This window comes from Drosophila teissieri, chromosome 2L, assembly GCF_016746235.2.
Source record: "Drosophila teissieri strain GT53w chromosome 2L, Prin_Dtei_1.1, whole genome shotgun sequence".
Lineage (NCBI taxonomy): Eukaryota > Metazoa > Arthropoda > Insecta > Diptera > Drosophilidae > Drosophila > Drosophila teissieri.
In genome coordinates, this window is record NC_053029.1 from 21,705,164 (window position 1) to 21,731,671 (window position 26,508).

Consider the following 26,508-nt stretch of genomic DNA (forward strand, 5'->3'; position numbering starts at 1 on the left):
TTTTCAATTTGTTACTTGGTGTTTTTAAAATGATTTACTAGATGCGATGAATAGTATGTAACAGGTAAAAGGGAATATATGTTGTTGTTACATTTTGTTAAATACATATATTTTTTTGACAACTTTTTTTAATTTTTGAAAGAATTTTTTGTTTTTTCTTACCGTTATCTAAGAGTGTCACTTGCCATACACGTTATTTATTGGTATTTTATTTTCTAATTTAATTTAAATTTTAAATTAAAACAAGAGAGAACGCTATAGTCGAGTTCCCCGACTATCTAATACCCGTTACTCAGCTAGTGGAAGTGCGAAGGAGAGTCTTCACCACTGACAGTTTTTGGCGGGTTTTGGGCGTTAGAGTGGGCGTGGCAAAAAGTTTTTTGGCAAATCGATAGACATACAAAAATGAAAAAATATCAGAACATTTTTCAAAAGTGTGGGCGTGGCAGCTTTGGGCGGTTTGTGGGCGTTAGAGTGGGCGTGGCAAAAAGTTTTTTTGGCAAATCGTTAGAAATTTACAAAACTAATACAAAAATTAAAAAATATCAAAACATTGTTTAAAAGTGAGGGCGTGGCAGTTTTGGGCGTTAGAGTGGGCGTGGCAACATGAATCGACAAACTTGCGCTGCGTCTATGTCTCTGGAGTCTGTATGCTAAGTCTCAACTTTCTACCTTTTGTAGTTCCTGAGATCTCGACGTTCATACGGACAGACAGACGGACGGACAGACGGACATGGCCAGATCGACTCGGCTATTGATCCTGATCAAGATTATATATACTTTATATGGTCGGAAACGCTTCCTTCTGCGTGTTACATACTTTTCAACGAATCTAGTATACCCTTTTACTCTTCGAGTAACGGGTATAAAAAGTAAAATCATACTGCCTTAAATTTCCAAACGTATTAGCGTTTGAAGGTGAAATATTTGTTGATGACAATTCCATTCGGGACAATTTTTTATTTAGGCAGCCACGCCACTTTATATTGACTTTGGGTATGGAGAAATGCATGTATAAAAATGTGAAATTGGGTGGCAGCAATTTAAAATAAAAGCTTTATATGACAAAACAGAAGCAAAAACCCATCGAACAATTTTTTTTTGGTTATGCGTGTACTTAATGCACTGAACAAAATTCTAAGCTTTTCAAATTTTAATGACGTTTAATTTTTGTTTAAAGGTTTGAGTCTATTAAATAGTTTTTATTTTTATAAATTAACATTTCTACATATCTCTTTTAATCTTTCAAAATAACAATTTTGAAAATTTGTTGAATTTCATAAATTTGTATTTACATAAATTGCCACTTTAAATTTTGAAATCAACTACTTTTGACCGAACCGTTTTAAATTGCATAGCCTTAAATAATAAGTACGAGGGTTTTTTTTTTAAATTGTTTACAGCAATCTTGATCTATTTAATGTTAATAGAACATACTTCTATTTCCTATTTGAAACAAAAAAAACAATGACCGGTCCACGTAATTGGCACGCCTTTCGTGCTTCCGCTGTATTACTATCGAATAAATTTGATTCATCCTATCATGAGGCCGCATCCCAGCCGAAAGCTATTTTTTATGTGATTCATACGACCGCTAATGGCCAACGAAAACGGTAGCGGCTGAAGTCTTTTCTCAAGGACTCCGGAAATGTGCCAATTTGAATCGAGACTGCCGCGGAAGACTAGGTCTGCCTTGGGAAGATCAACCTGGTATGCCACCGTGGCCGTCGACTCTCGCTGACGAAGATTTGTTTCCACCTCGACTCCGATCTGTAGCTGATCACTGGCTTTCTGGTAGTAACTAAGGTGGAAGCCGGCAGGTCCCAATGTGCAAGACCACACGGAATCACCGACCGCATAGCGTCCAACCGCTGATAATACAGCCACTTGACGTCCGGGCAAATTCGCCCCGTACTGGTAGGCCAACTCCGATCCTAGAGCCAGTCTGTTGGTAACAGACTGCAAGTACTGGCACACAATTACTCCGGAACCCGTTAGGAGGCCCGGGTTTCCCATTGTCAGGGATACTGTGTAATCTCTGCCGCGATAGTCTCCCGTGAGCTGTGTGGCCACCAACTTTGAGTCCTGAAACTGCGAGGCAAACTTGCACCTCAGACGAGACGTCAGTTGATGGATAACGTTTGCATTAAGATTGCCCATCGGATCGATCTCACCAAGAAGAACCGGAAAGGCCTCATTTGGCCCGTACTGCTTGGTGCCCACGTAAGTAGCTCCAAAACGATAGCCACTTGGACCAGCCGAATTCATATTGATGGTGTGGGTCACTTGGAAGTGGTTACTCAAACCCTTGTTCAACATGATTTTGGCGCCTTCGAAGGTGTTGGCCTGGATGTCACGACAGCGACTGTGCAGCTCCTCAACTGTTCCGGGATTGGCCAATTCACTCATTCCAACTTCTGTCCTTAAAGCTTCCACCATCTGTGGCGGCATTCCGGCGGAATACTCCGTTGCCTCCGGCGAGCGTAGCCCGGCGGAGACATGAACACGCCCACGAGAGGACTCCACGTCTGCGGTGGATGCTATTACGTTGCCCATTCTTGAACCGTTTAGGATCTAACGTTATTTAAAAATTTGTTAACTGCTTCTACCAAAATTGTTTTTCTTTCCGACGTTGTGTATTGGAAATGCTCAAACATCAAAATAAATATAATAATAAAACTATATGCTGTCAAAGAGCTTGAAATTGAATAACATTCTTTTATTTAAAGTACTACCTACTGAGTTCTGATTGCTTTGCTTTAAGACTTAGGCTTAACAAAGGTATTAAAGACTTGGTTACTTCTGTAAACAACCGCATTTGGCCTTAATTGATCAAATTTTTATAAGCAAATCGTACACAAACAGAAGACACAGCAGAAGTCCAAATAGAGTAAATCGAGAACCCCCTCCATTAAGATGGACAATTGAACACAAGGCAAGTTACATCTGGAGAAAGCAATCGTTGAAGATAACCACTGTTATCCATTAATCACGTACATAACATTTTTATGTGGGCTACGATGTATTTTTATGACGTTAGTGAATAAAGTCTAACCTATAACCTAACCTATATGTTTAGAAATAGTGCGTAAGCAAATTTTCGTATTTTAAACACACACACCAGTAAGCAATGTATAACACTAGAGATATTAAGCTCACAAAAATGTAAAAGACATGTTAAAAAGACGGGAGAGAAATATGTACATATAAAATTAACTTAAAATTAATTTAAATATAAGAGTTCTCTTCTACAAATCTCACATATTCCATATTACTTATTCTATTCACAATAAATGTTCAATTAATTACCCCCAAAAATTCCGTTCCAAAATCGCACACATAAAGAATTTGTAAAATAACTCCGAGATACTTACAGAAAAATCAGCTAAAAATATATACGTAATACTACGTGCCTATCACACCCAAGACATCTGCTAAATGAGCCATATACTGGCTAATACACTTTTGGCTTAGAATCGGTAAAGCAAAAGTCGAACAAAAAATTTTTTTTCACAGAAACCACAGTAAACAAACTTCACCTGCACCCTTAACAGCTTATACATATGTACGTACAAAAAAACGTATTGACTAGAAGATACAAGCAAGTTTGCTACAATTTGTAACTAGCAGGGGAGGGTAGAAGGAGGCCTGGCTTGGTGGGCTAAAAAGATGTGGGTAAAAAAAACTTGCCAAGAAAATATTTCCGACGTATCCGCTGGTTGGGTGTCAGAAGCCAAAGGCAAAAAGTTTTTCTGCAGATCGATAAAAATTTACAATACTAATACAAAAACAAGAGAGAACGCTATAGTCGAGTTCCCCGACTATCTGATACCCGTTACTCAGCTAGTGGAAGTGCGAAGGCGAGTCTTCGGTTTGAGGGCGTTAGAGTGGGCGTGGCAAAAAGTTTTTTGACAAATCGATAGAAATTTACAAGTCTAATACAAAAATGAAAAAATATGAAAACATTTTTCAAAAGTGTGGGCGTGGCAGTTTTGGGCGGTTTGTGGGCGTTAGAGTGGGCGTGGCAAAAAGATTTTTGGAACATCGATAGAAATTTACAAGACTAATACAAAAATGGAAAAATATCAAAACATTTTTCAAAAGTGTGGGCGTGGCAGTTTTATGCGGTTTGTGGGCGTTAGAGTGGGCGTGGCAACATGAATCAACAAACTTGCGCTGCGTCTATGTCTCTGGAGTCCGTATGTTTAATCTCAACTTTCTAGTTTTTGTAGTTCCTGAGATCTCGACGTTCATACGGACAGACGGACGGACAGACGGACATGGCCAGATCGACTCGGCTACTGATCCTGATCAAGAATATATATACTTTATATGGTCGGAAACGCTTCCTTCTGCCTGTTACATACTTTTCAACGAATCTAGTATACCCTTTTACTCTACGAGTAACGGGTATAATGAAAAAATATCAAAACATTTTTCAAAAGTGTGCGCGTGGCAGTTTTGGACGGTTTGTGGGCGTTTCATTAGTCTTATAAATTTTTAACGATTTGCAAAAAAACTTTTTGCCACGCCCTCTCTAACGCCCACAAACCGCCCAAAGCTGCCACCCCCACACTTATGAAAAATGTTTTGATATTTTTTAATTTTTGTATTATTGTAAATTTCTATCGATTTGCCAAAAAACTTTTTGCCACGCCCACTCTAACGCCCACAAAACCGCCAAAAACTGTATGTGCTGAAGACTCTCCTTCGCACTTCGCATAGCTGAGTAACGGGTATCAGATAGTCGGGGAACTCGACTATAGCGTTCTCTCTTGTTTTTCTATCAATATGCCAGAAAAATATCAAAACTTCCTGTTCGCACATTTATTAATTGAGTAACAGGTAGGTATCAGATAGTCGGGGAACTCGACTATAACGTTATATCTAGTTTTATTTTTAAAACAAATTTTAATTTTTTATTGCAATTTTTCCCTGAAATGTATCTCCCACTAGTTGAGGAGCGGGTACCTGATAGTCGAGGAACTATATATAAATACATCGGGCGGTATATAGGTTTTTTTTTCAATAGGTTCGGCTGTCTTTGACATCTGTCGAGTGCTTTATGTTCAGTTTGGTTTGGCAATTCATGATGAATAGGTTAACAGCAGAGCAGTGATACCAAATCGTTGAATTTTATTTCGAAAAGCAGAGGACGTTTGTAAAAGTGCACCGTTTACTTTGCCTGTTTTATGATGCTCAGTGACGAGACTCACTTTTGTCTCGGTGGTGTGATAAACAAAAAAAATTACCGCATCTGGGCCGACACCAATCCGATGCACCCAGAGAAATGCACAGTTTGGTGCGGTTTATGGGCTGGCGACGAAGGAATAAATGTCAACGGGAACCGCTACCGAGCCACGCTCGATGAATTTTTGTGTTCAAAAGTGCGTGAGAATGGTCTAGAAGACCATCTTTCAAGGATGAACACTAAAGTCCAGTTCCTCGACTTACCTTTCCTCAACTAGTGGTCCCTTGATTCCGCTAATTTTACTTCTTGCCGTTCTTCCAGATACCTCTTTTACGCAAATAGACCGTTGCTTTTTTCCTGATATAAATATTTCGAATCTTTTAAGGGCACATAAAAGTAAGAATACAAAATACTGCGCGTATCAGCGAATTGAGTGAGAGTGTCGGTTTTTTAGTTTTAAGTGTATATATATTTATATGTAGTCATCGAGCTCGCAGCTAGAGGAGCTTAAAACTTGATATTGCTTTTAATGCTAAGCAGCTTGGCGATTTTCTTACTCATTCGCCCTCTCACGGTCGCGGCATATTTCTTAAAGCGAAGAGGCGAATTATTCGGTATCTGCCTTGCTTGGGTGGATTTATTTTGTTGACTGCTTTTATATTTCTTTTATTTTTAAAGGATTTACGTTTAACATTTGAATAACTACGTTGAAGTGTGGAATTATAGTGGAACTACCCTAACTTCACCACTCTAACTTAAATTTGGTGTCAGAAGCGTTTAGAGCCATTATTGTTAAAAAAAAACCCTTTCAACAAAAGTCTGTATTCATGTACAGTTAAACTTAAATATATTGAGCAAAAACAATTCTTTAAAAGATTAAATAAATACATACATTCATGCACCACACATTTTTATTTATTAAAAATTAAAGAATTATTAAAAAGCAAAGAAAAAAAGCATCTTTGCACTTAATATACCTTAAATGCTAGTTAATTCAAGCAACAATCGCAAGGAAACATCTAAATACATATGTACATACATACATAACTATGTACAATAAGATCCAGTTAAGTTAAATATACATTTAGTGGTATTAATTTACAAACCTAAGACTGAGAGTCAAATTTTTATGAAGCCAAAATTTATAAACATTGAAAAGCTTAAAAAAGTTCACCGGTTTATTACAGTACATATTGGAAGTACATACATATACAAAATTCTACTTGAGATCTAGCCCCTGGACAAATGGTGGGAAGCCACATCTTGTGATAAATTGTGGTATCACTGTGATTTCCTTATTTTTCCTATCTGGAAATTCCTCTCTATTTGCTTCTCCGCCTTTGTTGCACACAGAGCAGTAGGAATACGTAAAGCGGTATTGCCTTGTCTAATTAATGCAAATTTAATTGACGCCAGACATTTTAATGAAAGTGAAACATACCAGGCAGCGATTCTTTGGCGGGAGGGCTTTTTGGCATGGGGGTAGGTAATATTTTGTATAGCTCACAACACTGCACATGACAAACTTTATTGAGTCAACACAAAATATACGAATTGCTGAGACTTCTGTGCTTTTTTAAATTCACTAGTAAGGGTAGCAGTAAGGTTTGGCAATAAGCACAAGAATTTCATTATCAAATGCCTGATTGACTTGCACGTTATTAACTAATAACCTATTAAATATCACTTTCGGTATTCGAGGAGAGTGAGAATTGCTTTTTCTTCACGTCAGTTTAAAACCTTTAATATATTTTTCCGCCCCTTTTCACTATTGATAAATATTTCTTGCTGTTATTTATAGGATTGTCTTTTATTTTCGCTGCTTGCTTGCCTCGGTCATTCGGCGCTCGTTTCAATTCCACTTAGTTTTATTTCTCGCACAGTGGCTCGCTATTTTGCGGAACGTGCGAACTTGGCCAGGCACATTAATTTTTTGCACTTTTGAACAATTTTGCCACACTGTTCGCTGCTGCGTGCAAATGTCGCCGATGTTATTGTTGTCTTCGTTGCAAAAGAGTATCAAAGGAAGAGACGGCTTGCTAAATATCTTAAACTGTTGTTGTACGCTATTTAAACTCGCGCACAAACACAAAGCATTTCTAAACACGTATATGTATACAGTAGTATATGTATATATATACCAACAGTAAACTGTAATTTTGACGCATACTCCCGGGTTAAAAGAGAGAGGAATAATCTCGTCTTCTTTTCAAAAAATACTTACAACGTTAGAACACCAAATTTATCGCTTTAAAACTGTATATTTTTTCTTGCGACTCTGCCTCGGGATTTAGTCAATCGGTTACGCATGACTAATCGGGTGTGCTCTATGGTTTTGCCGTCGGTCTTTTTTCACTTCCACTGTGCAGCTGGTACTCGTTATTATTTTATTTCGCGATGAAACGCCCGCTTGCTTGAGGTCCGAATTTGTCGCGGTTTTTTCAGCAAATGAAACGTTTCAGTACCAAGGCGTTGCGCTGTTGTTGCTATGGTACAATGTGGAACAGAAATGGAACAGATGGCGTACAGTGGTACATCTCCCATGCGGTAAGCTGTTAGCCATATTTACTTAAATTTTCCCAGCGGTCAGGAAAATTAAAAATCCATAACATTATAAAAACATGTGAAAATAAAAGTTATTATATTTTTTCCTAAACTTTCGGGCGCTTTCGTTCTTAAAGAATAGAAAAAAATCAATCTCATTTATATGACAGAGAAAGATGACTGCTATTAGTGGCTTTCGGCAAAAATATTGATTTTGAGTATAACAGCTGTCGCCGAATATTTCGTTGTATTTTTGTCAAAATGAACATTAATATGCGCTCGTTAAAGTAAAATGTATCAAGAGCGGACTTCTAAAAGGAGTATGCAGAGTTTCTACAAAGTCAAGTAAATATTCATACTAAAAAGGTGTTTCAATGGTTTAACAAGTTTACAACTCACTGTACAGCTAGATGACGGAGTGACGGTTGGTTCATTTGCCAATCGTTCGTCTCTCGCGCTTTCTGAGGCGAATGTGATGTACAAACGGTGAGAGAACTGAGAGAACTGGTTGTGCATGTGTATTGCGCCATCGCTATACGCCTGTGTTTCACTCTGGCCAGAGCACATTCTGTTTGTTTACAGTTTTTCCGCCGTTGAAAAGGTGTATTTGAATTCTCTTTAAGCAATGCATTTAAGGAAATTTTTGGTTTAATTGCAAATTAGCTAGCAATGAAGTTTATCTCTTTTATTCTATGCTAATAAAATATTTATTAATAATACCAGTACATTTTGATAATTGCAGTATAACTAAATATAATATTTATACTCGTTTATTTTTAATATGACATCTTTTAATTCATTTTTTTTAGGAATTATAAACATTTTTGTTTTCAAATAACTTTATAAGAATTCTTCTTGTAATCTTAATATTATAAATATCCAAAACTATTTTGGAAACAGTATTTCGGTTTAATATTTCTATTTTTAGTATGTATTTAATAAAGGGTATTCCAACGTCACCTACCGACAGAAGTTTAAAGCTTTGTCGCCCTAAGAGGTATGTACATACTTATTTCGATATTTTTCTTTTTTGTTTATGTTGTTCATTGTTTGATTGTTTTAAATTGAGATTTGTGGGCCAAAAGCTGCATCAGTAGTGATAGTTGTCATCTTGTCGTTTTTGTGTTGCGTTATGTTGCATGCTTGAACAAAAATTTGACAAATTGTTGCCAACGCGGAATAACTGGAAATTGTATGCATTAAAATATTTTCGGGTTGGTTTAAAAGTTCCACCAAATAGAATTCAAAACTTGTTTTTGTAATCGTGTTGATTTGGGAATTGGAGTGCCTAGGTCAAACAGTTGTTTTTTATCGTTTATGTTTCTACTCTGATCGGTGAATTACATAAGAGGAAGCAAGACGCATATACATATGTATGTATGTAGCTGCCCAACTCCTATCGCCGGAGTCTTTTCTCATCCAGTTACATATATGTATATGTACATACATATATATTTATATATATGTGCCTGCTTAGATCGGCGAAAACCAAATACCAGATAATTTCTTCGATGTGAGAACCACCTGATGTTAATTCTGGGTGAACGTTTATGTGGCCCGAGAAATACAAGGTAATATTCATTCATTGAAAATATAAAAAAAATTCTGAATGTCCAAAATATTCACATAAACTGGATTTAGGAATTTCACATTTAGACGGTCAAAGAGTACTGCCATCATTGAAGACACCAACTTGTTATACACAGCTTAAGTAATTATAATACGTACTATACTATGAAATTTATAAAATCTTAATCAGGATCACTTGCCGAGTCTATCTGGCCATTTCCATTAACATCCAGATCTCGGCAATTATAAAAGCTATTTCGTCAAATTTGATATCAGAACTTTGGATAATCGTCACATGGGGTTTAGCTTATTAAGAGGTGTGTTTGTTTTACATCAGAAACTTTAACACTATGACCACAAATAGTTTGCATAAACTTAGTATTAGCATATGTATATTGATAAGTATATATATTTTCTAAAGCGCCTACATTTTGGTAGACTTGGTGTGCAATTACCACTAGGTAGTTTGGTGTTCGATTGGTGTTCATTTGTTCGTGTAGCACCACTTGCCCAGTAAAACTTTGAATGAGTCTCCTACCTACAATTTAGGGTTTAAAAGGAGCTGAAATACCTTTTTAGAAAGGTAAAACAATTCACTTTTTAAGAAATAAATTAAAATTGTTCTATGAGTTCTTAACTTATTTAAGGATCTTTATGAAAAGTGACAAAATAAGGCGAAAACAAGAGAGAACGCTATAGTCGAGTTCCCCGACTATCTGATACCCGTTACTCAGCTAGTGGAAGTGCGAAGGAGAGTCTTTAACACTGACAGTTTATGGCGGCTTGTGGGCGTTAGAGTGGGCGTGGAAAAGTTTTTTGGCAAATCGATAGAAATTTACAAGTCTAATACAAAAATTGAAAAAATATCAAAACCTTTTTTAAAAGTGTGGGCGTGGCAGTTTTGTGCGGTTTGTGGGCGTTAGCGTGGGCGTGGCAACATGAATCGACAAACTTGCGCTGCGACTATGTCCCTGGAGTCCCCATGCTCAATCTCAACTTTCTAGCTTTAATGGTTCCTGAGATCTCGACGTGCATACGGACAGACAGACGGACATGGCCAGATCAACTCGGCTATTGATCCTGATCAAGAATATATATACTTTATATGGTCGGAACGCTTCCTTCTGCCTGTTACATACTTTTTAACGAATCTAGTACGTGTATACGTACGAGTAACGGGTATAAAAATAATAGCACCACTTCATAAATAATGCTTTAAACATAAAATATAAACTTAACAGTAAGAAATTCATTAATAACAAGTGATTGTATATTAAAACTACGCCCATCCCATTAATTTAATATTTGGTAGTGTATCCTTTATTAGCAATAACAGCTGCGCAACGTTTTGGCATGGAGTCAACCAGGTCCTGGCACCGTTTTAGGGATATTTTGCTCCAGGACTCTTTAATTATACCGAAAGTTATTCGTTGTTAGTTGGCTTTGAAGCTACAACTGCTTTTCTCATATCTGACCAAGAATTTTTGATGGGATTACGGCCTGGGGACTGTACAGGCCAATCCAAAACAGGAATAGATTTATTTTGGAACAAATCCTTGGCTTTCCTGCTGGTCTACTTGGGATCATAGTCTTTTAATTGTATTCGGCAAAGGGTAGCATCATCGTCACCAAAATATCCACAAACACATGTTGATCCATGATGGTTTTTAACCATGGTATATTATGGTATAACCGCAACTACATAGTACGAGAAACAAGCCCATACCATTACACTGGATCCTCCGTGTTCAATTGCTTCTACTGTGTAATTTGGCTTATATTCGGTGTTCCTAGGGCACCTTACATACGATCAAGATCCATTGCCACCAAAAAAAACCACCTTGCTCTCATCTGACCATAAAAAGTTCCTCCATTTTTCGCATGGCCAATTTAAATGTTCCTTGAACTTAGTGCGCTTGGAGGGGACCTTCCTGGGACTACAGACTTTTATTCCATGTTCCCTTAGACATGTGTGAACTGTTTGCACTGTTGCGGATATGTTGAGATCCTTTTTCAGTTCGGTAGCAGCTTTAAATGGATCCTTCTTGCTCTCGGGCACTAGCCTTTTGAAGAGATGGGTGCCCAACGATTGTTTTCTCCCACGTTTTTCAAGATTCTCGTTGTAGGTGATTGCTTTTCCTATCATTTTGTTTTAGCATTGAAGGATTAGACCAATATTTCTATGTGATTTTCCTTTAGATATTGGTTTTTGGACCATGTCACGCTTATCTGAAGTGCAATGCTTTCCTCGTCCCATTTTAATAATGTTTTATAAGGTATGTTTCAAAAATAATGTTGGAAATAGTAATAGAAATGTCAAGATTTATAACCATGTGCTTTTCACCAAAACAAACCGCCAACAAGTATTGAATATTTGAAAAAATCGATAGTGGTGCTATTTTTGTTTTCGCCTCATTTTAGACCTTGCCGCCCAAAAAAAATTATAAAAAATAAAGGTATGGACAATTCAAATTTTTTTTTTCATTTTTGGATAGGAAAAATATCTAGCATTATGTGAAAAATCAGTATTTGGTACTATCGTACCTCAACCTTAATTTATTTGATCGAGAACATAATTCGTTATGGTGGTGCTATTATTTTTTTCGCAACTGTATTATACTTACAGCTGCGAAAAAAAAAATAGCACCACTGGCCCAGTAAAACTTTGAATAAGTCTCCTACCTACAATTTAGGGTTTAAAAGGAGCTGAAATACCTTTTTAGAAAGGTTAAACAATTCACTTTTTAGAAAATAAAAAAAAAATCACAATTGTTCTATGAATTCTTAACTTATTTAAGGAACTTTATGAAAAGTGACCAAATAAGGCGAAAAAAATAATAGCACCACTTCATAAAAAATGCTTTAAACATAAAATATAAACTTAACAGTAAAAAATTCCTTAATAACAAGTGATTGTATATTAAAACTACGCCCATCCCATTAATTTAATATTTGGTAGTGTATCCTTTATTAGCAATAACAGCTGCGCAACGTTTTGGCATGGAGTCAACCAGGTCCTGGCACCGTTTTAGGGATATTTTGCTCCAGGACTGTTTAATTATACCCAAAGTTATTCGTTGTTAGTTGGCTTTGAAGCTACAACTGCTTTTCTCATATCTGACCAAGAATTTTTGATGGGATTACGGCCTGGGGACTGTACAGGCCAATCCAAAACAGGAACAGATTTATTTTGGAACGAATCCTTGGCTTTCCTGCTGGTCTACTTGTGATTATAGTCTTTTAATTGTATTCGGCAAAGGGTAGCATCATCGTCACCAAAATATCCACAAACACATGTTGATCCCAGATGGTTTTTAACCATGGTATATTATGGTATAGCCCTAACTACATAGTACGAGAAACAAGCCCATACCATTATACTGGATCCTCCGTGTTTAATTGCTTCTACTGTGTAATTAGGCTTATATTCGGTGTTCTTAGGTCGTCTTACATACGATTAAGATCCATTACAACCAAAAAAAACCACCTTGCTATCATCTGACCATAAAAAGTTCGTCCATTTTTCACATGGCCAATTTAAATGTTCCTTGACGAACTTAAGGCGCTTAGTTATGTGTCTCCCATTTAAAAGAGGGGCTTTCCTGGGACTACAGACTTTTAATCCATGTTCCCTGAGACATGTGTGAACTGTTTGCACTGTTGCGGATATGTTGAGATCCTTTTTCAGTTCGGTAGCAGCTTTAAATGGATCCTTCTTGCTCTCGGGCACTAGCCTTTTAAAGAGATGGGTGCCCAATGATTGTTTTCTCCCACGTTTTTCGGGATTCTTGTTGTAGGTGATTGCATTTCCTATAATTTTGTTTTAGCATTGAAGGAATAGACCAATATTTCTGTGTGATTTTCCTTCAGAAATTGGTTTTTTGACCATGCCACGCTTATCTGAAGAGCAATGCTTTCCTCGTCCCATTTTAATAATTTTTTTTAAGGTATGTTTCAAAAATAATGTTGGAAATAGTAATAGAAATGTCAAGTTTTATAACCATGTGCTTTTCACCAAAACAAACCGCCGACAAGTATTGAATATTTCAAAAAATCGATAGTGGTGCTATTTTTGTTTTCGCCTCATTTTAGACCTTGTCGCCCAAAAAAAATTATTAAAAATCAAGGTATGGACAATTCAAATTTTTTTTTAAATTTTTTGATAGGAAAAATATCTAGCATTATGCGAAAAATCAGTATTTGGTACTATCGGTACCTCAACCTTAATTTATTTGATCGAGAACAAAATACGTTATGGTGGTGCTATTATTTTTTTCGCAACTGTACATACAGTTATATTTTTCCTATCCAAAAATGAAAAAAAAAATTTGAATTGTCCATACCCTGATTTTTAATAATTTTTTTTGGGCGGCAAGGTCTTAAATGAGGCGAAAACAAAAATAGCACCACTATCGATTTTTTCAAATATTCAATACTTGTCGGCGGTTTGTTTTGGTGAAAAGCACATGGTTATAAAACTTGACATTTCTATTACTATATCCAACATTATTTTTGAAACATACCTTAAAAAAAATTATTAAAATGGGACGAGGAAAGCATTGCTCTTCAGATAAGCGTGGCATGGTCAAAAAACCAATTTCTGAAGGAAAACCACACAGAAATATTGGTCTGATCCTTCAATTCTAAAACAAAATGATAGGAAATGCAATCACCTACAACAAGAATCCCGAAAAACGTGGGAAAAAACAATAATTGGGCACCCATCTCTTCAAAAGGCTAGTGCCCGAGGGCAAGAAAGATCCATTTAAAGCTGCTACCGAACTGAAAAAGGATCTCAACATATCCGCAACAGTGCAAACAGTTCACACATGTCTCAGGGAACATGGATTAAAAGTCTGTAGTCCCAGGAAGGTCCCTCTTTTAAATGGGAGACACATACCCAAGCGCATTAAGTTCGTCAAGGAACATTTAAATTGGTCTTGCGAAAAATGGAGGAACTTCTTCTGGTCAGATGGAAGCAAGGTGATTTTTTTTGGTGGTAATGGATCTTAATCGTATGTAAGACGACCTAAGAACACCGAATATAAGCCAAATTACACAGTAGAAGCAATTAAACACGGAGGATCCAGTATAATGGTATGGGCTTGTTTCTCGTACTATGTAGTCGGGGCTATACCATAATATACCATGGTCAAAAACCATCTGGGATCAACATGTGTTTGTGGATATTTTGGTGACGATGATGCTACCCTTTGCCGAATACAATTAAAAGACTATGATCCCAAGTAGACCAGCAGGAAAGCCAAGGATTCGTTCCAAAATAAATCTATTCCTGTTTTGGATTGGCCTGTACAGTCCCCAGGCCGTAATCCCATCAAAAATTCTTGGTCAGATATGAGAAAAGCAGTTGTAGCTTCAAAGCCAACTAACAACGAATAACTTTGGGTATAATTAAAGAGTCCTGGAGCAAAATATCCCTAAAACGGTGCCAGGACCTGGTTGACTCCATGCCAAAACGTTGCGCAGCTGTTATTGCTAATAAAGGATACACTACCAAATATTAAATTAATGGGATGGGCGTAGTTTTAATATACAATCACTTGTTATTAAGGAATTTTTTACTGTTAAGTTTATATTTTATGTTTAAAGCATTTTTTATGAAGTGGTGCTATTATTTTTTTCGCCTAATTTTGTCACTTTTCATAAAGTTCCTTAAATAAGTTAAGAATTCATAGAACAATTGTGATTTTTTTTTATTTTCTAAAAAGTGAATGGTTTAACCTTTCTAAAAAGGTATTTCAGCTCCTTTTAAACCCTAAATTGTAGGTAGGAGACTTATTGAAAGTTTTACTGGGCCAGTGGTGCTATTTTTTTTTTCGCAGCTGTATATACTAGTTGCCTGTAAATGCTCTCATAGTGTGATTCGTCACTACGAAGATTACCGCCCACAGTGCAAATAAGGATACTCTCTGATTACAAAAGCTTTGACAGAATCAACCGCATCATAATAGAGAACAGCACCGACAATATAACCGCAGCGAAAATTAAAAGAAAAGTCTGAGCAAAAGCAGAAAGCGAAACTATAAATAGCTCCACAATGTGATAAGGGCACACATGGAAACATTAAGCTGTCTACGCACATTTCCAACCGAAGAGTAGCTGAGAGCTTCATAGCAAAAAGCCTGGTTTGCCGTAACAACAGCCGTGGCCACGAAAGCAATCACAAGTACCAGGACTATCTGCACTTAGGGTTGTTGATAATATAATTATATATAAAAATATCGATATTTTTCTGAAAATTATATTTTTATATCGTTAAATTTTTTTTTTTTAGCCCAAATATCGATATTGCGTTATTTTTTATTGATATATTTTTGATATTTTCCTTTGGTTCACTCTGATTTTCACAGCGATACAGAGTAAAAGTTCACGTGTTAAAATGAACATAAGCCGAAGCCGAATGGCAGACACACATATAACATATGAAATTTAATATATAAAATTTAAATAAAAACACAATGTATTATTATCTGTATTAGAATAGAATATCCATGAATTTAAATAAGTAAAATAAAGTTTTATATTTTTATTGTAAGGAAACAAAATTTTATTTGAAAAAAGATCAAAAATATCAAATATATCGATATTTTTTTCTGATATTTAAAATATTATCATCATTTTGTTTTGATAAAAAAAATACGATATTTTTTTAATATCACGACATCCCTATCTGCACTATGCAGAGTAGCTCGGCTTCCACGACTTACATAAAGTACATATACTGTTTATCGTTATTGAAGTTATCGGCAAACTGACGACGTGGTATGAGCCTATGAGAAACAGTGGTAATTAAACCCGTTACTCGTAGAGTAAAAGGGTATACCAGATTCGTTGAAAAGTATGTAACAGGCAAAAGGAAGCGTTTCCGACCATCTAAAGTATGTATGTATGTATACAAATTATATTTTTATTTTGTCATTAAGTAAACACTTTTACTACATTACAATAAAATATCAGCGCCAAATAAAAGTTTTCTAGCTTGCCTCTTTTCTAAATCTCTCAGGCATGCTCCGGTAATCGAAATCGAAAAAATCTTACGAATTGATTTCGATTCGATTTGAAATCGAAAAATTGGTGCTACGGTTTTTGAATGCGTTAGAATTTTGTAATTTGTAAAACTGGCACTTTGGTCTGCCCGCAATGGAAAGTAAATGCCTTTTTTTATATCAAATCAGAAAAACAAATTGTTTACTCAGTGGTCTATTAATGTTTATTCCACATCACAACAAGACCATTCTGCCACTTAGTTATTTAAAAAAAATGTATTTCCGACCCCACCTCAGATTTTACATACAAAATGTTGCAGTGGGCAACAACAATTTACGATTTGGCATGGGGGCGATAAGTACGTCGCCAAAAGTTATCGAGAAGGTTGCCATACTGTTCGTGGAACGAAACAGGCAGGTAAAAATACTTATAAAAGAATTCATTAATTACATTAAAGGAGGGCAAAAAGTGTTGTTTGTAAATAATGTTATTTAATTTAATTATTAAAATGATCAAAGTGGAGTAAAAAAGTAATTGCGAATTAAAACTGTGAAAAGGGTGGCAGCTCTTCTCCTGGCTTCAAGACAAGCAATGGCAAATACAAAATGCATTTTTTGAATGTGACTTAAGAAATAAGTAAGCTGTTTGAGCAGCAGAAGACGATGATAAGCGAAACATTCCGATAGCAAAACGATTGCAAAAATTTGCGAAAACCAGAGCACCTAAAAACGAAATAGTACGATTTGGCCTGTCTATGTTTAAGATTTTGTTGAATTTCCGGAATACCAGCACAGCATATATTGTTGCAGTTTCGACTCTAATTTTTTTTAATTTGTTGCTTTTATTTTTTTTAGAAACAACCAAAATGAGCTCAAAAACGAAAGAGAACGTATAGTCGAGTTCCCCGCCTATTAGATACCCGTTACTCAGCTTGTGGAAATGCGAACAAGAAATTTTCACATTTTTCTTGCATACTGATACAAATAGTAAAAAAAAAGTATTAAAAGAAAAAATATTAAAAATGTTTCAAAAGAGACAGTTTTGGGTGGTTTATGAGCGTAGCAAAATGGGCCACCAAACTTGCGCTGCGTCAATTTCTCTGGAGTCTGCATGCTTAATTTAAATTTTCTAGCTTGTATAGTTCTTCAGATCTCGACGTTCATACGGACGGACAGACGGACATGGCCAGGTCGACTCCGCTATTGATCTTGATCAAGAATATATATTTATTTGAAATGGTCGAAAACACTTTCTTCTGCCTTATTCGACGAATCTAGTATACGCTTCTACTCTACGAGTTTTTATTTTATGGTCAGATAACGGCAAAGTCACAATGTCTGGTGGAACAAATATCGATGCCTAATCAAGAAAGGAAGCTTTGTGATCAAAAGCAGCGAAACTATGATTTCTTTTATAATATTTTCAATAAATTCCGCTAACGAACGGGCGCGTTTGGAAAAGCATACGAAGACTTTTCTGTTGAATTCTGGCACATTGCTCCCCCGAGCTCAAAGAAGCTGGGTCCGCAAAAATCGAATTTTGGAAATTTGAAAGGTGGAATCGTTTGCCCATCGTTTGCCCATGTTTGCCCATGTTTGCCCACCAATTAGTTTTTTTTGCCCACGTCCAGTTTTCAAAATATGAAATTTCGAAAATTTTCGAAAATTTTCGAACTTCAAAAAGTTGACTTTTTTTTTTTTAAATCGCAATAACTTCGTTTGCCCACGTTTGCCCACCCTTTAGAATTTTGAAAAAACTTTTAGTTTAGAAAATATAAGCACTTAAGGAATTAAGCATTTTTCATACCTCAAAACTAAATATTTTCAAACTTTTTTTTTTAAATCGCAATAACTTCGTTTGCCCACGTTTGCCCACCCTTTAGAATTTTGAAAAAACTTTTAGTTTAGAAAATATTAGCACTTAAGGAATTAAGCATTTTCCATACCTTAAAACTAAATATTTTCAAAAAAAAAAGTTTGCCCATCCTTTAAAAATGCTTTTAATCGTTTGCCCACCCTTTAAAAATAGTTTTTTTCGTTTGCCCACCCTTAAAAAAAATGTTTTCGTTTGCCCACCTCTTAAAAATAAATATTTTCAAAAAAAAAAGTTTGCCCATCCTTTAAAAATGCTTTTAATCGTTTGCCCACCCTTTAAAAATTGTTTTCTTCCCACCTCTAAAAATTGTTCTTTTTATTAATTGTTTCTTAAAAATAATTAATTTTGGAAATCTCTCTTTCTCTTTCTTACTCCCAAGAAACGATCAAAGACCGGAGGTGTCTTTGCCTATAACCAACATACATATAAATAAAACACACATACACATTATCGGTTCTGCAATCTGCACTGAAAAAATCAAATTGAATAAAAAATGAAAATACATAATTTTAATGCTTATGAAAACTCCAAATTAGGTTGGATAATAATATGGTAAAGCAAACACATATTTGTTTTTTGTTTTTTTTTATATAATACATTGGTTTCTGGGTTGTATGTATATGAACCAATTTGCTAGCAACGAAACGTACGACTAATTTCTAGCTATGTAGCTTTTCAGTCGAACAGCAAATTAACTGTTAAGCATATGAAATTGTTGTTGCTCAGCATAGGGAACTAGTGAAGAATAAGCAGAATACACAACATTGTTTTTGTAATATGTACGTATGTATGCATTGTCAATGCGGCAAGTAACACGTGTGCGTGTGAATTGGCGCCACAACTTACTGAACGTAATTATACCCGTTACTCGTAGAGTAAAAGGGCATACTAGATTCGTTGAAAAGTATGTAACAGGCAGAAGGAAGCGTTTCCGACCTTATAAAGTATATATATTCTTGATCAGGATCAATAGCCGAGTCGATCTGGCCATGTCCGTCTGTCCGTCCGTCTGTCCGTCTGTCCGTCTGTCTGTCCGTATGAACGTCGAGATCTCAGGAACTACAAAAGGTAGAAAGTTGAGATTAAGCATACTGACTCCTGAGACATAGACGCAGCGCAAGTTTGTCGATTCATGTTGCCACGCCCAATCTAACGCCCACAAACCGCGCAAAACTGCCACGCCCACACTTTTGAAAAATGTTTTCATATTTTTTCATTTTTGTATTAGTCTTCTAAATTTCTATCGATTTGCCAAAAAACTTTTTGCCACGCCCACTCTAGCGCCCACAAACCGCCCAAAGCTGCTACGCCCACACTTTTGAAAAATGTTTTGATATTTTTTCATTTTTTTATTAGTCTTCTAAATTTCTATCGATTTGCCAAAAAACTTTTTGCCACGCCCACTCTAGCGCCCACAAACCGCCAAAAACTGTCAGTGCTGAAGACTCCTTCGCACTTTCACTAGCTGAGTAACGGGTATCAGATAGTCGGGGAACTCGACTATAGCGTTCTCTCTTGTTTTTAATTGCAGATATTTAGTTTTAAGAGGTGTTTAAACGATAAAATCCAAATATATTTATATTGTTATATATATTATATTATTTATATATATAAATATATTATTTTTTTTTAAGGGTGGTCAAACGATTTTTTTGAAAATATTTATTTTTAAGAGGTGGGCAAACGAAAACATTTTTTTTAAAGGTTGGGCAAACGAAAAAAACTATTTTTAAAGGGTGGGCAAACGATTAAAAGCATTTTTAAAGGATGGGCAAACTTTTTTTTTGGAAAATATTTATTTTTAAGAGGTGGGCAAACGAAAACATTTTTTTTAAGGGTGGGCAAACGAAAAAAACTATTTTTAAAGGGTGGGCAAACGATTAAAAGCATTTTTAAAGGATGGGCAAACTTTTTTTTTTGAAAATATTTATTTTTAAGAGGTGGGCAAAGGAAAACATTTTTTTTAAGGGTGGGCAAACGAAAAAAACTATTTTTAAAGGGTGGGCAAACGATTAAAAGCATTTTTAAAGGATGGGCAAACTTTTTTTTTTGAAAATATTTATTTTTAAGAGGTGGGCAAACGAAAACATTTTTTTTAAGGGTGGGCAAACGAAAAAAACTATTTTTAAAGGGTGGGCAAACGATTAAAAGCATTTTTAAAGGATGGGCAAACTTTTTTTTTGGAAAATATTTATTTTTAAGAGGTGGGCAAACGAAAACATTTTTTTAAGGGTGGGCAAACGAAAAAAACTATTTTTAAAGGGTGGGCAAACGATTAAAAGCATTTTTAAAGGATGGGCAAACTTTTTTTTTTGAAAATATTTATTTTTAAGAGGTGGGCAAACGAAAACATTTTTTTTAAGGGTGGGCAAACGAAAAAAACTATTTTTAAAGGGTGGGCAAACGATTAAAAGCATTTTTAAAGGATGGGCAAAGTTTTTTTTTTGAAAATATTTATTTTTAAGAGGTGGGCAAACGAAAACATTTTTTTTTAAGGGTGGGCAAACGAAAAAAACTATTTTTAAAGGGTGGGCAAACGATTAAAAGCATTTTTAAAGGATGGGCAAACTTTTTTTTTTGAAAATATTTATTTTTAAGAGGTGGGCAAACGAAAACATTTTTTTTAAGGGTGGGCAAACGAAAAAAACTATTTTTAAAGGGTGGGCAAACGATTAAAAGCATTTTTAAAGGATGGGCAAAGTTTTTTTTTTGAAAATATTTATTTTTAAGAGGTGGGCAAACGAAAACATTTTTTATAAGGGTGGGCAAACGAAAAAAACTATTTTTAAAGGGTGGGCAAACGATTAAAAGCATTTTTAAAGGATGGGCAAACTTTTTTTTTTGAAAATATTTATTTTTAAGAGGTGGGCAAACGAAAAAATTTTTTTTAAGGGTGGGCAAACGAAAAAAACTATTTTTAAAGGGTGGGCAAACGATTAAAAGCATTTTTAAAGGATGGGCAAACGATTTTTTTTGAAAATATTTAGTTTTAAGGTATGGAAAATGCTTAATTCCTTAAGTGCTAATATTTTCTAAACTAAAAGTTTTTTCAAAATTCTAAAGGGTGGGCAAACGTGGGCAAACGAAGTTATTGCGATTTAAAAAAAAAAAGTCAACTTTTTGAAGTTCGAAAATTTTCGAAAATTTTCGAAATTTCATATTTTGAAAACTGGACGTGGGCAAAAAAAACCTATTGGTGGGCAAACATGGGCAAACGATGGGCAAACGATTCCACCTTTCAAATTTCCAAAATTCGATTTTTGCGGACCCAGCTTCTTTGAGCTGCTCCCCCGCCATTTTTGGTTAGTACAATATACATATTTAGATCAGATGACCGTTACAAAGTTTGGAGACCTATAAGTAAAACAAGAGAACGCTATAGTGGAGTTCCTCGACTATCTGATACCCGTTACTCAGCTAGTGGAAGTGCACAGGAGAGTCTTAAACACTGACAGTTTTTGGCGGTTTGTGGGCGTGGCAAGATGATTCGACAAACTTGCGCTGCGTCTATTTCTCTGGAGTCAGTACGCTTAATCTCAACTTTCTACCTTTGTAGTTCCTGCCTGTTACATTCTTTTCAACGAATCTGGTATACCCTTTTACTCTACGAGTAACGGGTATAAAAACATCGTTAAGCACGGTATGGTAAGCACAGAGGAAGGGCAGTTACGGTTTGGGGTTGTAAGACATCCGGGAGCGTCAAAAACCTAAAGATTATTATATAATGAATGGCAATAGGTACATTGACATTATAAAGAGGAATCTGGAAAAGATCTTGGAATTGGCTACTCTTTTTAAATTTACTATTTAAATAAATTCTCTACAACGATCTTTACGTCCAGTCATGTCCTTTACAGCCGTTCAGTCCAGTTCTTAACCCCAGTAAATTTGATTTAAAAGAGGATTTACATGAGGAGTAAAAGAAAAAGATCACTTTCTTTATGTTTTTAGTTTCTTCTATCCCCAGATGACTTAATGAAGACATTAAGCCCTTAAAAAATTAAGAACCTAAACCTATTAGTTACCCTATTTAAAAGTAAGACAAAAATACTATATTTTTACCTTTTTCTGGTAATTTTCCTCCTTTTTTCATATATACTTATAAAGCACATCAAGGTCGCCGAAATGAACGAACGGCCACAAAACGAAGCTTTACTATGTAATAAGAGTTTGCAGACTCGTTGACAGATGCACCGACGCGGATTAAGAACGTGCAAAAGCAAACAAAAGAGTGCCGCCCTTAAACAAAAGCAGTTCTGCTGGCCGGGACAACAACAGCAGCGGCAATGCATCAGAAACAGTGATACAGTCCGTTAGCTATTCCATTCATCTTTTAAACTTCTCCTACTTATATTTTACGGAGCTCCCCAAAAACTGCGAGAAAAGGAAAAAGCGGCAATTTGGACAATCCAAATATATATATAAAAAAAAAAAACAATAAACTCGTGTGGCTAAAAGATCTATCGTCAATAATAGCGATAGATCTTGGTATTTGATGACGTGCAATTTGAGAATGTAAACAGGAAATAAAACGATCATCCACATCTTTAAATCGCCCCTTCTTCACTTTCCAGTTTTGCGCTTGCCCTCTTTATTCTGTCCAAGGAAACTCAAAGAACGTAACGCTGTATCACGTACTCTACATACAAAAAATACGTAAGATCTTTCATGCTACTTTTAACATACAATCGTTTGCCCAGGTTTGCTCACCAATTTGATTTTGTTTGGCCACGTCCAGTTTTAAAGATATAAAATTTCAACAATTTTTGATATTTTTTTTTGTTTTGCCGTTTTTTAAGAAAATTGTTTGTTTTAAGAGGTAGGCAAACGATAAAAACTATTTTTAAAGGGTGGGCAAACGTTTTTTATTGAAAATATTTAGTTCTAAGAGGTGGTCAAACGAAAATAATTATTTGTATAGGATGGTCAAACGTTATTTAATGAAAATGTTTAGTTTTGAGACATGGACAAACGCCTAATTCTAAAAACTATATTCACCAAACTAAAAAATTTCGAAATTCTATATCTTTAAAACTGGATGCAAACAATTCCAGTTTTAAAATTTCAAAAATTCGATTTTACTGAACCTTCTTAATAGAGGGAACGCTATAGTCGAGTTCCTCGACTATTTCTGAGCAAGTGGAAGTGCGAAGAAGAAATTTTGACATTTTTCTGGCATTTTGATATAAACAGGAAAAAAATTAAATCAGTTTTGAACGCTTTGTGGGCATAACAAAAAGTTGTAGAAATTTACAAGACTAATAATGAAATAAATGAAAACATATCAAAATATTTTTCAAAAATGTGGCAACATCACTTAACAAACTTACGCTGCGTCTATGTCTCTGGAATCTGCATGCCTATGCTTTTATAGATCCTGAGATCTCGACGTTCATACGGACAGACGACGGACAGGGCCAGATCGACTCGACAATTGAATTCTGGACTCTTGAGCAATGACCTAACCTTTTGACCCGTAACTTGGTTCAACGACGAGTTACAATTGCAGCCACATATTTTATTACGTTTCTAACCATAGTAAGTAATATAGTAACATAAGTTTTTTTTTAATCATATTCATTTATTCAGGACTAAAAGTCAAGGAAGAATATAAAAATGCTAGAAACTATTTAAAAACACCCAATAATATTATAAAATATCACAATCCTTTTTAAAAAGTGATTAAATTGGAATATTATTGCAGATTTAAATGACACTACTATTATTTTGACCGCAACTGTATATATAAAAAAAAAAAAAATTAAACAAATTGTTGGACCTCAAAGATTTTGAAATTGCTTCATCGCACTCCCACCAGCTTTGTAAGGGGTACCCGTTAGTCGATTTTTTTTATCGTATTTATAGCTTTATAGCAGTGGTAGCTTGATATACAGCTGTGTTCATAAAAATAGCAGTGCTCATGAGCTGCAACTTTAAACTTAATTTTATATATACAAAAAAGTAAATGAATGTTCACAAACTAAATTTTGTTTCAACTTTGTGATTATTTTTAACAAAAACAAATCAATTTTTTATTAAAAATGTTGTTCATTTTTTGTATATCATTAATTTAAACAAAAAAGTGCTGTTTACAGCTGTTCATAAAAATAGCAGTGCGGAATGAAAACAGGGGAATTAGTTGAAAAAAAACATTGTAGAACTCCAAAAACAATTTTAATTTGTTTGCTTGGGTTAGTACTTAGTCGTGTACCGATTATTTTTTATTACGTCCTGGCATCTGCGAGGCCGTCCTGTCCTGCGCGTCCTGGCAGCGCTTGACAGGGATCCGCTCTTATGATTATTAAACAACCTCCCAAAGAAATCCAAGAAATATGTGGATATTCTGCTAAAATGCTTAAAATGATAAATCGGGCAGATAAATGCCCGAAAATCGTAGTACTATTAGCCACCAGACATGTCAAAGGACGTTCGGAGTTCGCCAAAAGTCACCTTAATTGGACCATTACAAAAAGGGCGAAATATTTTATGGAGTGACGAAAGTAAAATTGTGTTATTTGGTGGACAGGGCTCCAGACATAATGTCAGACGTCCACCTACCACAAAGTACGATCCTAGGTACACTTTGAAGACAGTTAAACACGGTGGATTGAGTATTATGGTATGGGCATGTTTTTTTGGAAGTTGAGTCATGATGGATGGGATCATGTATGTACTGTATATGTTTACATATTAGAAAATGTAATGTTTTCTTATGCCAATTGAAAAATGCCACTAAAATGGACGTTTCAACATACAAGCAAACTGGTCAAAAGCTGGTTGGCATCAAAGCGGATCGATCTTATGTCATGTCCTGCGCAGTCTCCGGACTTAAATCCAATTGAAAACCTATGGGGAGATGTTACACGATATGTTGCAAATGCAAATCCAACATCTCAATCACAACTTTGGGAGGTTGTTCAAAATTCATGAGAACGGATCCCTGTCAAGCGCTGCCAGGACGCGCAGGACAGGACGGCCTCGCAGATGCCAGGACGTAATAAAAAATAATCGGTACACGACTAAGTACTAACCTAAGCAAACAAATTAAAATTGATTTTGGAGTCCTACAATGTTTTTTTCAACTAATTCCACTGTTTTCATTCCGCACTGCTTTTTTTATGAACAGCTGTAAACAGCACTTTTTTGTTTAAAGTAATGATATAACAAAAATTAACAACATTTTTAATAAAAAATTGATTTGTTTTTGTTAAAAATAATCACAAAGTTGAAACAAAATTTTGTTTGTGAACATTCATTTACTTTTTGATATATAAAATTAAGTTTAAAGTTGCAGCTCATGAGCACTGCTATTTTTATGAACACAGCTGTATAATTCACTTTTGGATTTTCGGCCAACAGAGTCACTGTGCATCGAACTTCCCACTTACCGGCATTTTCTTTCCATTCTTGAAAAGAAAAGAATTCCTTCGGTTGGGGTGAATTATAGAGATTCTCTCAGCGCCTAAGAGATTGGCAAGAAAGTTAAAGAATGAGAGGAGCCAGGAGTTTGATGCCGAGAATCTGACATGTGTTCTTTGCGCTCGTTTGTTTAAACATAATTTAAAGCGGATATTTTACATAAGATTTTGTATCTTGAAATAAAATAGTACCAAAATTTTGCATACACAATACACCCGGTGAAAAAATAAAAGTCTGGTCATTAACTTTGAGATCTGATGGGCCCGCGATAAAAGTTATCGATGGCTGGGAGAACGGTCGGGATGAGAAATCAAATTTGCTTGCTTAAATGGCTCGTGAAATTGACAAAAAAAATGTTCAATTCAACTCCAAAACACAGAATAATAAGGGTGCACATTCTTTTAGATGATTGAAATTCACTTAAAAAACACACACACAACTAGACACTACTATAGTCCAAATCCTCTACCTGGACTACATTCATTTCTTCATAGCTTTCCCACTGATGGCTTTCTTGTGGGTGCTCGCGAAAAACATAAACTTTAGGAACAGCTGAGTGTCCACACACAAAGCCACACGTGCTGTGCCCTTAGCCAAAATACAAAATGGAACTTAAAGGCAAAACACTTACCGCCCTGTAAACACAACGATTGTCCAGCGGCGAATTAAACATTATATTCACTTTTCGTTTTGTTATTCCCGTTAAATTCGCCACACTTTTAATAAATTATATCGCAAAAATCCTTAAAATTTGTTATCTTTTGCAGAGGCCTAACACATGCGTGCCTCTTTTACAAAAATTCACTTTCTACTAACATAACTTTACATTTTCTCGATTAACATGCCCGCCAGTGTTGCCATTTTTAAAAAAATTAGTTATTGGAAAACAATAAAATTTAAAA

At 35.4% G+C, this 26,508-nt stretch overlaps 2 protein-coding genes across 3 annotated transcripts in view; both read right to left on the reverse strand.

Annotated features, from left to right (window-relative positions):
• Positions 1-26,419, reverse strand: part of LOC122611539 (7SK snRNA methylphosphate capping enzyme bin3) — a 40,872-nt gene extending 14,453 nt beyond the window's left edge. Inside the window, exon 1 of one of the 2 annotated variants that reach the window (XM_043784712.1) lies at positions 26,238-26,419. The gene's annotated coding sequence lies outside the window, so the exon portion shown is untranslated. Of the gene's footprint in view, positions 1-7,415; positions 7,647-26,237 lie in introns of those variants that run through there. The other variant, XM_043784704.1, reaches the window with a different exon arrangement.
• On the reverse strand, positions 1,299-2,695 carry LOC122611552 (mitochondrial import receptor subunit TOM40 homolog 2). The gene has a single exon (XM_043784724.1). The coding sequence runs from the start codon at positions 2,554-2,556 to the stop codon at positions 1,534-1,536; it is 1,023 nt and encodes a 340-aa protein (XP_043640659.1). The 5' UTR covers positions 2,557-2,695; the 3' UTR covers positions 1,299-1,533.
• Positions 26,420-26,508: the final 89 nt, after the last annotated feature.

Coding starts and splice junctions, on each gene's coding strand:
- LOC122611552 (XM_043784724.1), bottom strand. CDS start 2,556: ATGGGCAACGTAATAGCATCCACCGCAGACGTGGAGTCCTCTCGTGGG.